The 14,909-nt window shown below is 44.9% G+C and overlaps 1 protein-coding gene across 1 annotated transcript in view; it reads left to right on the top strand.

Moving 5' to 3' along the window:
• The window catches only part of Igf2bp2 (insulin like growth factor 2 mRNA binding protein 2), a 100,773-nt gene that overhangs the window by 67,539 nt on the left and 18,325 nt on the right, over nt 1-14,909 (top strand). Inside the window, exons 3-8 of the mRNA XM_021209951.2 lie at nt 5,432-5,480; nt 7,173-7,224; nt 10,492-10,555; nt 12,582-12,833; nt 14,037-14,171; nt 14,729-14,851. Of these exons, the coding sequence (XP_021065610.1) occupies nt 5,432-5,480; nt 7,173-7,224; nt 10,492-10,555; nt 12,582-12,833; nt 14,037-14,171; nt 14,729-14,851 (675 nt within the window). The remainder of the gene's footprint in view (nt 1-5,431; nt 5,481-7,172; nt 7,225-10,491; nt 10,556-12,581; nt 12,834-14,036; nt 14,172-14,728; nt 14,852-14,909) is intronic.

The raw sequence follows: 14,909 nt of genomic DNA, 5'->3' as shown, positions 1-14,909 counted from the left end.
CTCCAGTTAGGATGGGTCTTCTCAGATCAATTGTTGTATCAAGATAATGCCCCACAGGCATGGCAAGATTCTCATCTCACAGGTGAATCTAAGTTCTGTCAAGCTGAAAATTATTTATCACATGTGGGAACCATGACCCCGAGGTGGTGGGGGAAGCAGAATCACTAACCCAGGAAATAGACTAATAGACTCCAGAGTACAGATCTAATGAATTGTGCTGTGGCAGGCATTTTTATATGGCCTTTGGACTGATGGAGAATCAACATAAGCTCTGGAGTCGCCAACGATCCCACTGTCTCTATGGGGAGGTGCCAGGCTGCCAGCAACAGGATTGGGGCGGGGGAGACTGGGCCCATTCTGACAGCAGAAAGAGAGAGGCTAAATGGAATGCTGTCTTTCTTTCCTTGTGTTTCAACCTTGGATAGCCAAAGCAAGCGTGCATCTTTGAGATTTACAAAGACAGATGCAGTCTTTATATCAAATGCCTCATGTTCCTGAATTCAAATGCAGGTTTCCTTTCAGGCAATGCATGAATGCCCTTATTTACCCTTATTGGGAGCTCTCGGAATTTGTCCCACCTATATTTTGGGGAGGTTCTCAAAATTGATCTTGGCCCATGAAGCATGCATGACATGGCCTGTCGCTGGTGATTTTCCCTATGTCCCCACCTATAGGGAAGTTTTTGGAATAACCCTTCCTGTAGGAGAGTGTGGTGAAAATCTCCTGTGAGGTCGATGTCCAGAGGAAAAGCTACGTTTTATTTCTAAGACCTGTTATTCTATCTAAAGGGATACACACTACCCAAGATCTAACGAAACAATGGACATACTTGAAGTACAAAATTTTGTTGTTGAATTGACAATTCCAGTGTGGTCTCCTTAGAGCAATTATTTAAATGTAGAAAGCAAAAAGCCCTATCACTCCCTAACTGAGACTTAGATAGGGAACTGAAAAGTCTTGATGTTGATAGCAGCATCACCGGGAGTGGTCAGACCTCAGTGAGATGCACAGAGCCATTGAGATAAACAGCAGTTTGTAGTTTGGGGAAACCTACCTCCTAAAAACTGAGGGATGTTTTCTCTGTGTCTTTGAGACTTTATTAGTCTGCATCCTATTAAACTAGTGAAGAGGGGCAGCGGAGAGAGTACCAGCCCACAGAGAAGATGGGAAAGCTAAAGCTATTATACTTTATATTGTAAAGTATGAGTTGAGGAGAGCAATGGGACATGGTATCTATAGGAAATTGTGTCTGAAGCTTCAGAAGACTGTTGGCATTGTCGTGTGCCAGTATCCCCGCCTCCTAATCTCCCCCTCCTCCTTCTCGTCTTAATGCTTTGGTCTGAAACTTTATGCTGTGCCCACTTCCACCAAGGTCCTAGGTTGAAATCCTGATCCTCAAGGTTATAATGGTTCAGAGTGGTGCCCCTGCGACTCTTTGCTACACAATGACTCAGCAAAGGACCCACACTGAAGGCTGGCCTCGCATCTACATGCCAGCCACCACCCAGTCCACAGTGCTTCGTTGCCACAGACCACACAGATGAGACACTTCTGTTTGCTGTTTTGTTCCATCCAATCATGGCTTTCAGGAGTTGTCTGATATGCAGATGTGAGTTGTAAGCTCCTGGGACCATATGGCTTTAGGAATATATGTCTACAGAGTAAGGGGGTCACTGCATTATTCATAACTGCAGTTGTCCACGGACAGTGCTCTGCCAAGAGATCGCTGCGATATCTAACTTAGTCATTGTATGATTTGTCCATGACATCGCTCCTGCTCACCACGTAGGAGCGTATTGGAGGCAAACCATAATTGATCTAGGTTCTGGGTGGGACTCGGCTCTTGTCAGGGATCTTGTCTCCTGTAATAGGTCAGATGATCACGGAAGTTTTAAAGAGAACTTTCAAAACTAAGGAGTGGGAAACATTTAAGAAATGATCAACCATGTTGAGTTTGTGAGATTCGCAGACCCTGCCTATGTGACTGGAGCAGGTGAGCTTGCTGAGCCCTACAGTCAGTCAGCATACCCACCCTGCTGTGCAGACAGTAGGTTTTCCATAGTGCTTTAATTTCCCCCCAAGATGAGGACCCCATGTCACTTGATGGATCTCAGAGTTGCTGTAGAAACAAGTGGGACCTAGTTGGGTAGAGTTTCTCTTTGAATCCCACAGGATGCTCTTGGCTTCCTCTGCTTCTCTATCTCTACAGTTTCCCTGAGCCTACATTTAAAATGGAACCTGGGATGCAATGAGCTAGGTTCCTACAATTCACGTTAACTCGTTCTCGGCTGAAATAGCCGGCCCAGCATGGTCAAAGCTTCCAACAAGTTCTATCAGGAGAAAATAATTTTTCCAGTTCTTGGTATCTGTCATCGGCATTTATTTCATCTGAAATTCACCTAGTTGCACATTTTATCACCTTTGGGAATCTAGAGTACAGAAATAATGGCATTCATAGAGAATACCCTGAGACATCCGTGCGCTGGAAGCTAAGCTGGGGTCATGTGCATTTTGAATCTACAACGGTGCCGTGATTACAGTTGATCGGGATGCAGAGTCAGCCATCTGACGACCCCAGGATTGGACTGCCCTTGTCCTGGTGTGGAAGTGGCCCTCCTGCCCTGCCCTACTGTAAGCAGTTGACTTGTATTTGAGTCCCAAGTTCCTGGGTTTAAAAGCCACAGGAAACATGACTGTAGTTTTATTTGCTAACTTAAGGTCCTACTGTGCTTTCAGTTCAAACAAAAGCGGAGAAAAGTCCCACTGTGGCCTTCACTCTTGCTCTCAGAGTGGAGGTGTGGGTGGGGCAATCAGTCTACAACCCAAACTACAGGTGTAGAATTTGGGGGAAAGCATTAGTCAGTAAAGTGCTTGCCTTTCAGGAGTTATATTGACTGGAGCCTGCTTATCAAAGACGTTAACAGCTGACAAGTAAGCAGATACTTAGCAATATTTGCCTTTTGTGGTCAGAGTTCCTTCAGGATGATTTTTTTTCTACCTCCATCCATTTACCTGTAACTTTCATGATTTCAGTTTTAAACGTTTAAAGCTGAGTCATATTTTGTTGTGTAAACGTACCACACTTTCTTTATCCATTCATGTAGGCTGATTCAATTTCTGGCTATTATGAACACAATGAGCACAGTGAGAAAGAGTCTTAGTATGTAGTAGTATGTAGAGTCCTTTGTGTCCCAGAAAAAGAGTTCGTGCGTATATATAGTTTATTTTTTCCTAAGAAAGTTCTGAGGCTGGTGTTGAGTCTCAGTGGCTGAGTGCATAAGCTGCTCTTGCAAGCTCGGGTCCCTTGTTGGGTGGCTCACGACCACCTGTGACTCCAGTTTTGGGGGTTCTGATTCTGACCTTCGTGGGCACCCACACATGGTGTACATACCCCCACACACATACATATGCACATATAATTAAAGACAATTTACAAAACCAGGATCAGCTTCATTAGTAGTTGGTTTTTGGTAGCAACATGTCTTGGAAAGTTCCCTGCATGTGCACATGCGTATATGCCTGCTCCATTTTACAGCCATGTGTTCCTGTACATTTACAGTTCTGTCCTTGCTTATCATCTGCTGGTAGGTAGGTGTGCAGTAGCTATCCTTGTTCAAATATATTTGAGCTCATGTATGAGTTTCTATGGGCTATATTGGTTATCAGTTAAGAGTCAATATTTATATTTGGAAATAACATTTTTTTCCTTTAGAAATATTCTATTTTCTTGAAAATTTTGATGACTTTTTCTACAGATGCGTTTGGTAACAGCTTAGGTAGGGAATTTCTATGTAGCCACCATAGGCATGCCTCTTTATTAAAAGCTATGGCTGGTGAGTGTGAGAGACTAGCCTTCCCAGCACAGAGACAGACAGGAGCTCTTGAGCCTTTTGCTTCTTTTTCTATCCTGGCTCAAGACTCAAGGTTCTTTATCCTAGTCACTAACAAAGCATATTCACACTATAAAAGTTACACATCAGCCTGGCCTAGGGGCGCAGGCCTTTAATCCCAGCACTCAAGAGGCAGAGACAAGCAGAGTTTGAGTTTGAGGTCAGCCTTGTCTCCAAAGAGTGTTTCAGGACAGCCAGGGCTACATAGAGAAACCGTGTCTCAAGCACCCTCCATACATTGCCTAGCAGTTTGAACACGTGATCTTACCGCAGCCAACACGGTTTACCTCGTAGTCTTGATGCTTCCAGCCAGCATATGACCTGTCTTCTGAGACCATGTTAGACCCTGGGAAGAAGACGCATCCATGTCCAGAGGGTCAAGGCCACTGTTGTGTGAGGGAACGGGCACCTCCAGCAATGCTTTCTCATCCCTGCATGTGCATGGAGGGAGTGAGGCCCCCCACTCACTGGTTCCCCTATTCTGTCTGTCTCTGTCTCTCCCCCTCCCTCTGCCGAAATCACAGTATTTGCCTGAGGCCTTGCCTGGGTTGAAGCCCTGGGGAGTGTGTAACTGGGTATAGCCACTGTTTGTGTAATACTGGCCCAAGAAAGAAGGGGAAAGGAATGGGGGTCCACTGTGAACACCACATCCCTTCTCCAGCGTTTCCCCAAATGTGTGCTTACACCTCTGCACTAATGTGCTTTCTCAGGGTTTAACATTCTGTCAGAAGATAGAAATAAAAAGACCACGCTTGCTTGCTTCCCAGGCTGGCCGAGAGTGTTAATGTAAGAAACCTGGATGCCTGACTTGTTTTGTTTTGTTTTGTTTTACATTAAAACCCAGAAGATACCGGAACCATTTAGAGCCATTAGACTAGCAGGATGTCCTAATAAGAGCATCTAAAGAATAAAGCTGAATGAAAGGTCTAAATGACTGTGATAAGGAAAGCGGCTGGGTAGGAAGCTTTCTGTCTGAGATGGGAGGATTGTCGGTGCACTGTTACCAGTGAAACATGGAGTTACAGCCAGTGAGGAGAGTGTGAGGTATATTTGGAAGAGACATAAGCTTGTTTTTACAGAGAGCTGGAGGATACAAGTGTTGAATTCTGCGAGGACCAGGAGGCGGGAGATTTTTTTATGTTTTAATATTGAATTATGAAAAATTACCTACCAGAAATAAAATTTCTGAAAATTGAAACAAAGCCTCGTTTTGTTTAAGCCCATAGCATTTGTGACTTTACTGGCTGTGCATGAGCCTAGGATAAGGGTCAGTTGCAAGCATATATATTTTGAGAGAATGATCATAGCTTCTGACTGCTTTGGTAGGAAACTGGAAATTTAAGGCTGTATTTAAATTGTAGTTTCTTTAACTTGTTATTCTCTCCGGATTATTTACTATTTACAATAGGAATGTCTGTGTATGCTTTGGTAGATACAGTTGGATAGTGAACTTGATTATGATCTCACATCTGAGGTTTTGTTATTTGCTAAAGTTTGAGTGTGTAGAGAAAAAAAAATCTAGATTGGTCTTGTCTTTACAGGAGCAGAAAAATCCAGATTCGGAACATCCCGCCTCACCTGCAGTGGGAGGTAAGCCTGGGCACACATGCTTCCATGACCCACCTTTTACTTAGGAATCAAAGGCCTTCAAACTTCCTCCCAAAACCTCTGGGTCACAGGGTACATGAAGTGAGTTAGAGGTTCTGTCTGTCCCTCCCTGGCCCAGTGCACTTGACCCCTCACAGTTGGCTCCCTCAGGTACCCGGCCACAGAGTACCAGCACACCAGCCAGAGACAACGTGTGTGCCTTCTGATTGGTCGAGGCCTGTAGAAACTAAGTTGTTCGTAAGAGTACATTTTTTTGTTGTTGTTTCGTTTTGAATTGGTTGCAATGACTAACAGTTAAGATATTTTCAGAGCACTAAAAGTTCTGAGATTGCTATCTTAAAATACAGTAGAATTAGCTGGGTGTGGTGGCTCACGCCTTTAATCCCAGCACTTGGGAGGCAGAGGCAGGCAAATTTCTGAGTTCGGGGACAGCCTGATCTACAGAGTGAGTTCCAGGACAGCCAGGGCTATACAGAGAAACCCTGTCTTGAAAAACAAAACAAAACAAAACAAAACGTAGAATTTAAAGAGTGGCCTCACTGTTAAGAACAAACTGCCCTGGCCCACAAGAAACCAAAACAGAAACAGAAATGGAGAGGGAGAGGGAGAGGGAGAGGGAGAGGGAGAGAGAAGAGAAGAGAAGAGAAGAGAAGAGAAGAGAAGAGAAGAGAAGAGAAGAGAAGAGAGAAAAGGATCAAGCTGGAGAGTTGGCTCTTTTTGGAGGACTCAAGTTCAATTTCCAGTGGTCAAATTTGGCAGCTTACAATCACCTATAACCCCAGATCCAATACTTCGGGCCTTTTCAGACACCCATCCTTTTGTGTGTGTGTCCTCATGTAAACACACATATACACATACGTACATGTGTGCACATACACTCCACTCTAAAATACAAAACAGCCAAACATAGAGCTGTAGACTTTCATTCTAGCACTTAGACTGAGGCAGGCAGAGCTCTTGAGTCTGAATGAAGCTAGCCTGATCTACATAGGGATTTCCAGGGCAGCCAGAGCTTCTGACAGCCAGACCGTGTCTCAAAAATAAATCTTAAAAAGAACAAACTTTTAAAAAGATGTATCATTTTTATGTGTACTTATGTGTGCCAGTGTGGGTCTCTGTACAGCGCTTTAGTGCAGGGGCACAGGAGACCAGAGGAGGCCACTTGATCCCTCGGAACTCTAGTTACAGGTTGTGAGCTGCCAGGCGGGTGTTGGGAGAGAACTCAGGACCTCTGCAGGAGCAGTGTGAACTCCTTACTGTTCTCTCTCCATCCTCAAGATGTTACGTGGAAGATAAGGAGACCCTGGGGGCAGCTGAAGGGACGATTGTTAACCCCTGAGGAAGTAGGAGCTTTGTCCGCTCCTGCCTCTCATTTCAGCAGCTTGGTTCTGGTTCTCTGAGGATAATGGCTGTTCATTTACCAAGACTCCAACATTGTGGTGTCACCTTAGTGAATAGACAGTCAGAGGGAAAAAGAGGGGGGGGGGGGAGAAGAAAAAAAGAAGAGAGAAAGTGCGTGCCCTGGGTCCTCAAATTCATTAAGTTCCATTTTTTATGGAGGACCTGAGGTGCCGGCTTAATTACATTACTCCTGTGCCCTCGTATTAGCGTGTTTCTCTTACAGAGGGAAACCGATGTCGGTTTTTGTGACCCTTTCTTCCTGTACCATTACAGGTGTTGGATGGACTGTTGGCTGAGTATGGGACAGTGGAGAACGTGGAGCAAGGTAAGAAGTGAAGAGTTAGCCCCGAGTGAGGAGAGTAGCCTCCTGAGCCTCAAGGACCTTGTCTGCTGTTTATTTCAGGTTGGGGTCACGGGGAGAAGTAGTAAGTCCCAGCACCTCTTAAGTGTGCTGCCTCTAGTGTATTTATCCACAGTCAGAGGCAGCTGTCTGTCGGTCCTGTGCTCTGTATACCTGTATAGTTTGTTGTTCGAGGAGTATTATTTCAGGGTCCCTCTGTGTAGTCCCGGTTGACCTGAACTCTATATAGACCAGGCTGGCCTCTAACTCACACCCATCTGCCTCTTGACTCCAACAGCTGGGGTTTAAGGTGTAGCCACCAGCTCAGGCTTATTAAACTGCAGTGCTGGACAAACAGTTGGAATGGGGCAAGCTTACTGCGCCTGAGAATAGCTGAGTTTCACCTCTGCTGCCCCTTAACTAGCTGTGGCTCACCAGGAGGTGAGAATACAGCCTCCTGTTTGCTGTGAGGTGTGACCTCCTCACTGAGATTCCTGTAGCACTTATGAAAGTGCAGGTTCCTGAGGTTCACCACATACCTCTGGAAACTGGGGGTCAGTGAGGGGAGTGCTTCATTCCTCATGAATGAAGAATCTGAGTGGTTTTTGTGTGCACTCAGATCTGAGACCCACGTCATAGGAACACCGCTGCATATGCCAGGAAACACTTCCTTTTGTGGTAAAGCCTGAAGCACTGATGTTTTAAGAGACAGGGGCAAAAGGCACCTGGAGCTGCTCTTCTTTAGCTCTTTAGGCATCCTAGAAAGGTAGCTCTTAAGATCCTAACAATGAAAACAGCAAAGGGTAGTAAAGATTATTTTTGCATTGGTCTTAACTGGTTCTTCAAGACCTTGATCCTGTGAGCTCAGCTTTGCCTACTGAGCCTTACTGACTCGGTTTCCACTTGTATAAAATGACCAGAATGTCTCCCCTTTCTGTATCATCGAATGGTCACACCATTCGTTGAGAAGGCATTTATGTATTTTGTACACCATCATAAGGGATCGTAAAGTCTCCAGGAAAAGATCATGCAGAGTCCCGTGTCTCACCAATGGTCCAGTGTGTCCAGGTAGTTAGGATACTTGTTTCGAAGCAGCGCTTATTTGGGTGTTCTCTCCTCTGCAGTTAAGGTAAGACCTTAACTCAGTTTCTTAATGCTGCTTGCCCCTGCTCAGAAAGGAAAGCACTTAGAAGAAAACATGTTTTCTTAAAAAGTTTCCACTTAATGAACAGAAGACATTCTAGTGGACAGAGTGGGCAAGATGCCTTTACAGGTACACACTTGAAAGCAATTTTAAAAGCAACCTCAGTAGCTGGTCTGGATGTGGTGGCACGTGCCTGAAATTCCAGTTTGGGGGTGGGGGTGGAGATGGATTAGCAGCTGGAAATCACTTCAGGCTTGTGCTACCTGAGGAGGGCACTGGGACAACCAGCGCCTCAAGCAAACTATTGAGGTGTTCTTTTGTCCCCAACTTTGTGGGTGATCCCTGACCCAGCCAAACCGCCCGGTGGAGTCTTAGGAACATTAGCAGGACCATGTGACTCAGAAGACGAGCTTCTCTGAAGAACAAAGACTATTAGTGAGAAGTGAGGGCAAAATTAAGGCTGGGATTCCTAGTGGACGTCTTTTTTGGGAGTCTGAGTCTACAGCCTTCTCTGTCAGTCTAGAAGGCGACAGATAGTCAACCCCTGAGATTGGCCTGACACTGAGTGAGGACGGCCATGTACCACAAGGCCCCCAGTTTTCACGATGCGGGCAATCCTGAATAAGCATCTTTAGAAAGCAGCTGGTGTGCTCCTGGGCAGAGGCCAGGGCTGGAATCAGTGCCAGTGGTATGTAGATCACTGCTCGGTTACTGCTGGTGACTGGGTGTGTCCTGCCTGCCCCCCCAGTGCCACCCAAGGCTGAAGCTGCTTTGAGATTCCTGGGCAAAATGTTTTTATCCTGGAGTCTTTAACATTTAGGGGTCGCCAAATTCCTTTGAGAATCTGAGTCACATTTCTTTACCTTTTATTGATGTAGCAAGTGGAATGGTCACAGAACTCCTAAAAGTTAAAGGATGAATAATTTGGGTGCATGAGTGTGCATTAGTGTTTTTTTTCCACATGTATGTCTAGGTAAGCATGTTGAATCCCCTGGAACTGGATGTGAACAGTTCCAGTTGAAAACTGCCATGTGGGTGCTGGGAATTGAACCCAGGTCCTCTAAAAGAACAGCCACTGCTACTTTGAAAGGCAGCTTTATTGTGATTTTTCTGGAATTATGTTTAATGCTGTGAACTTTAAATTCCCTAATGTCATATTTTGAAGAGTAGATCTGATTGTCACTACTGTTTTTTTGTGAAAACATATTTTTCATTTCAGTGTTTCGGGTTAAAGCAGGCTTTATCAATCAAGCCTTTTGAATGAATAGGGGTGTGTGTCTGTGTGTGTTTACAAATAGGACCTACCTATGTAGACCAGGCTTACTATCCTGCCTTGATGGCTGGATAGGATAGATGGATGGATAGATATAGATATATATTGCATGCCACAGATATATTTTATAAATATGATTGACTTTTCTTATATATATGAAAACATATATATAATATGCATAAATATGTGATACACACACACACACACACACACACACACACACACACACACACACACGGTGTCTTTGCTAGAAGACTCAAGCCCAGCCATTTTTGGAAGTCTGGGTCTTCAGCCTTCTCTGTAGCTCTAGAAAGCTGAGTGTAGGAAGCAGTCTGTGTGTTTTGAGTTAACAATTAAAATTAATAATAAATAGGTCTAGAAGGATAGTTTCTTTGTTTATTGTCATAGTTCAAAAGAATACAGATCAAATAGTGTTTACAACAACAGAGGTGACTTGGCGGCACTTAGGATGACAGGGCTGGACACAGCACATTCCCAAGGGGCTAAGGACGAGGCAGTCCATGCCCTGCTTCCTTCCTGCAACTCTATGTGAATATTAAAAGTAAAAATACATAAATACACAGATAATCCACATGCACATGCTTCCTGGGTACTTACAGAAGACATGAAGTAGAGGGCAGCATATTATATGTGCAGCTGATTACAGAGTGTTCCGTGCATTTGATTTACAAATCCTACAGGTACACATTAATAGACACAGAGACGTGCATACCTACCGTTAAGATGATGCAGTGTTTTGCAGTTCCCATCCTTCCTTGGCCCCCGGGATGAGAGCTACTTTTAAATGATGATACAGTTGTTACTTTTCTCCTAGTCAACACAGATACAGAAACTGCCGTTGTCAACGTCACCTATATGACAAGAGAAGAGGCAAAGCTGTAAGTGTGCTTGGTTTCATTTCCTCGCAGGGTTATTGGGTTTGTCCTTGGTGTCCTTTGAATGTGGCATCTGGAGACCTTTGCCGAGAAGACAGATACCAGCCAGTCCGTGTCCTCTCAGACATGCCTGTACAACTCCAGGGGTTCTTGCTGCTTTGGTGTGTCAGTACAACCCCATGGAGCTCACAGCAGGCTACTGGAGATGGTACAGAGACTGCCCTGAACAGTGCTGAGCCTTGGCATCAACAAAGACAGGAACCGGGTCAGGAAGGGAGGACCAGCCTTATGCTGCTGAACCTATAGACTCTGCTTTGACAGACTTTATGGGGCCGTTTTACCTGGAGCATGCTCTGTTCTCCATGAGGGATGTGCACAGCTTCCAATCCACACTCACTGATGGAGAATAAAACAACCGTTTTCCTATGTGTGATATTAAAACGAGGACTCACCTCCGTGTTAGTTATGTGGGAGTGTTCCACCCACGTGCCTGGCTTGAACTCTCTACTCTCATTTATGACTCTGATGCTCCAATAATGATTAATTTTGAGTTTACTATTAGTAGATTGGGAGTAAGTTTTTAAAGTAATGGCAAAAGCCAAGATTCTTTTATTTTTTTTATCTTTTGGGCTCTTATTTATTTTTTGGGGGGAAGGTATATCATCATGTCTAGCTAAGAAGGTCCTTCTGGTAGGAGGTCCTTGAAGTGCCTCATTGGCAGTGTAACTTGGAAGTATAACAGGTCTCCGTACTTCATGACTGTGGAATAGCCCATACCTATCCCTGAGATATTAACCTCACGGCCCCTGTGAAGACATAGTTTGCCCATTTTCATGCCATCAGTCTTCAGAAGGTTGGTTAATTGTTCTTTTTTTTTTTTTTTTTTTTTTTTTTTTTTTTTTTTTNTTTTTTTGGCTTTTCAAGACAGGGTTTCTCTGTATAGCCCTGGCTTGTCCTGGAACTCACTTTGTAGACCAGGCTGGCCTCGAACTCAGAAATTCGCCTGCCTCTGCCTCCCGAGTGCTGGAATTAAAGGCGTGCGCCACCACACCCGGCTAATTGTTCATTGTTAAAAGTGTGGGCACATGTGCTGTGAAGCTTGGCCGCCTGTGCCATCACTGGCTAACACATCCATAGCCCAGTGCCACCTGGGTGGTATCTACACAGTGCTCTCTCACCTTCATTGAACTCTGAAGATTTTTGTAATAAATTTGCAGTCTCAGCATTACCCTCGTAGAATTGCTGCAGAAATGTTATAAAGGCACTGTCCCACTTCACATATAATTTTTAAATACAGTAATGAATTGTTGTTTATAATAGTTATTTTTAGATAATCTATAACCTTGAGGATCAAAGGCATAAATAAACTAACATCTATAGAGTGGTAAATATTGATATGTTGCCAGATGGACCCCGGGCCTTCTAATCTTTGGGTATCTGCCCCAGAGGAGGAGCTATAACTTCTGAGGTATCCATGACCACATGTGTGACTTTTGAGAGTTGGGCATAATTTACAAACTCCAAAGGGAAGCTCCACAGTAAACGTTACATGAAGCCATAGAGGGCATTGAATTATATCAAAATGTAAAATGTTTATAGACTGTCAGCTGGATTTTAAGGATTAAAAATAATATATTCAGTTTAATTTAAGTAAATAGTGTATATAATAAAGATAGGGAAGGCATGGAATAAATAGCTTCCTAAATGTCTCAAATATTTTTAAATTTTCGTGATATGATTAAAATAATCGTGAAGATGTGCTACAACTAGAAAGAAAATAATAATTTTGGACCCTTATTTGGTGAGCGGGGAAAGAAAAGCGAGGTGCAGAATTGTATCTAAGTCACTGGTCTAAATACTGCAAGAGCTTGTTTCGTTTTGTTACCTGACACTGCAGGGGCCAAGGTAGTGTTTGTCTTGCTCACCTCTGTATCCTTAGTGCTTGGCACAGGCATAGTTGGCCCGTGAGCAAGATGAGTGAGCCTTCTGCAGTCACTCTGATAAGCTTTCCTACCCTGCTGTATTTCAGAGCTATTGAGAAGCTCAGTGGCCATCAGTTTGAGGACTACTCCTTCAAGATTTCCTACATCCCCGATGAAGAGGTGAGCTCTCCTTCACCCCCTCATCGAGCCCGGGAACAAGGCCACGGCCCCGGGAGCTCTTCTCAGGCCAGACAGATTGATTTCCCGCTGCGGATCCTGGTCCCCACCCAGTTTGTTGGTGCCATCATCGGAAAGGAGGGCTTGACCATAAAGAACATCACTAAGCAGACCCAGTCCCGGTACGTGTCTCCAGTGTTTCCTCTGCTTCCTTCTGAGGGGTCGCCTGCATCCCATCTAAGCCATGCTCCAGTCCGTTGCCATAGTGGGAGGCTGAGCCGTGTGGGACTGCGCTGCGTTCAGTGGGCTAACAACGCTCACCTCAGGCTGGGGGCTGTGATGAGTGAAGAGAACACTGAGGACGTCCAGGAAGGATGGTCCTTTATGCTAACATCACAGGAGCCGAGATCTTTTTTCCTCCTGCCAAGTCAGCTTTGGTGTGGCCATCTCCATCGCCATCTCTGGGTCACGGCCTCAGCAAGCAATAAAGTCTGGCTTTGTGGCTGTGTGCTCTTAGCTAAGCCAGTACAGCTTATTCCAGCCATTGAGTGAGTGCCCTGTAATCCTAGAGAGAGTTTCCTCCAGAGTCTGGGGCACCCCCAGCTGCAGACACTGATGTTGTGTGACCCAGTGTGCAGACCCCTTGGAGGAATGCTGAAATAAGTTGTGGCCTGATGTCCCTTTTAATCTAAAAACCAGCTCCTCCTGTCCCAAGCTTGCACCACTATAAAGTAATTTTTACTTACCTATGTTCTGATTCCAAAAGTTGTGGATGGTGGCTTTAAAAGGAAACAAGTTTCAGAGAAGTGAAATTACTAGTTCTCAAAATACGTGCCAGCTTGAGCAGTAGGCTGGAGGCTGGGTTCCTTCTAACAGGCTGTGATCCGTTCTGCGATTCCAAAAGTTAAAAACAAGCAGGACCCAGAGGGCTGATAAAGTCATCAGACTTTTAGGCCATTAGTTTTAAGAGCCTGAAAGACGGCAGACAGCAACAGAAAGCAAACCCAAAGCTTAGGAAGTCAGAGAAAGGATCGCCTCTGTCCTCTGTCGATGCTCAGATGTGTAAAGCGTGCTGGAATTTGGTTCCATTGTGCGGCTCCCTTCTCATTTTACCCTCCGCTTCTACAGGCCTTTGAAAGGCTACCAAGAATACCTCATTAACCAAACTGGCTCTTCCCAGGTTGGCTGGATGCCTTGCTCCAGCAGCACGCCTGTCAGAAAGGCACGAGCCCCCCTTGCACTCAGCAGCGTCAGCTGCAAGTGTGCTAATGGTGTTTCCTTCCTCTGTCCTCACTGTATCGGCTGGGGATGTGCTCTCTCATGCCTGGGCCCTATCCGATGATGCTGCTGCTGCTGCGTTATGGCTCCCAATTCTTTTCCTATAGGGTAGACATCCACCGGAAGGAGAACTCCGGGGCTGCAGAGAAGCCTGTCACAATCCACGCCACCCCAGAAGGGACATCTGAAGCATGCCGCATGATTCTTGAGATTATGCAGAAGGAGGCTGATGAGACCAAACTGTAAGTTTGTACGGTGCCCGGACCAGTCAGTGCTGTAAGATGAAGAGCTAAGTGAGTTACTCAATAAAGGATCATGCTTGTGATACTCAGAATTCTCTGGAGGAACAGAAGTGATAGAAGATCACCACGGGTAGATGAGCGTATAGAGAGGTAGATACAGTTATTAATATGCAATATATGTGTGTGTGTGTGTGTGTGTGTATATATATATATATATATATACACATACATACATACATACATACATACAGAGAGAGAGAGAGAGAGAGAAAACGCGCAAGATTTTTATTTTTTGATATATACCCAGAAGTTGGGATTGCTGGATTATGTGGGGTTGTTTTTTCATTTCCTCCAGCCAGGTCTGACCCACTTAGCTACCAGCAAATAGGAAATGGAAGTGGAATTACCGCTGTGTGGCTCCTTTTAGTCAGAATTCGTAAGCTGAGATTGGAAAAGAGCTTGAAAAATTGGGTTTCCATTCATAAAGAGTGGGCTTCCTGAGTCTTGGGAGCTAAGACGGCAGCTGTCCTACTGCTGGGCCCTCTCTGTCTTTTCAGGGCTGAGGAGGTCCCTCTGAAAATCCTGGCCCACAACGGCTTCGTTGGAAGACTGATTGGCAAAGAAGGCAGAAATCTGAAGAAAATAGAACACGAGACAGGGACCAAGATAACCATCTCATCGTAAGCGACCCCCTTCTGACTGACCGTGTGCAGGAGAGAGAGTGGTGTTAGTGTTCCT

Source organism: Mus pahari, chromosome 12 (genome assembly GCF_900095145.1).
Source record: "Mus pahari chromosome 12, PAHARI_EIJ_v1.1, whole genome shotgun sequence".
NCBI classification, from domain to species: Eukaryota; Metazoa; Chordata; class Mammalia; order Rodentia; family Muridae; genus Mus; species Mus pahari.
Note: the sequence above shows the minus strand (reverse complement) of the source record. Positions and strands in the feature narration are given on the sequence as shown.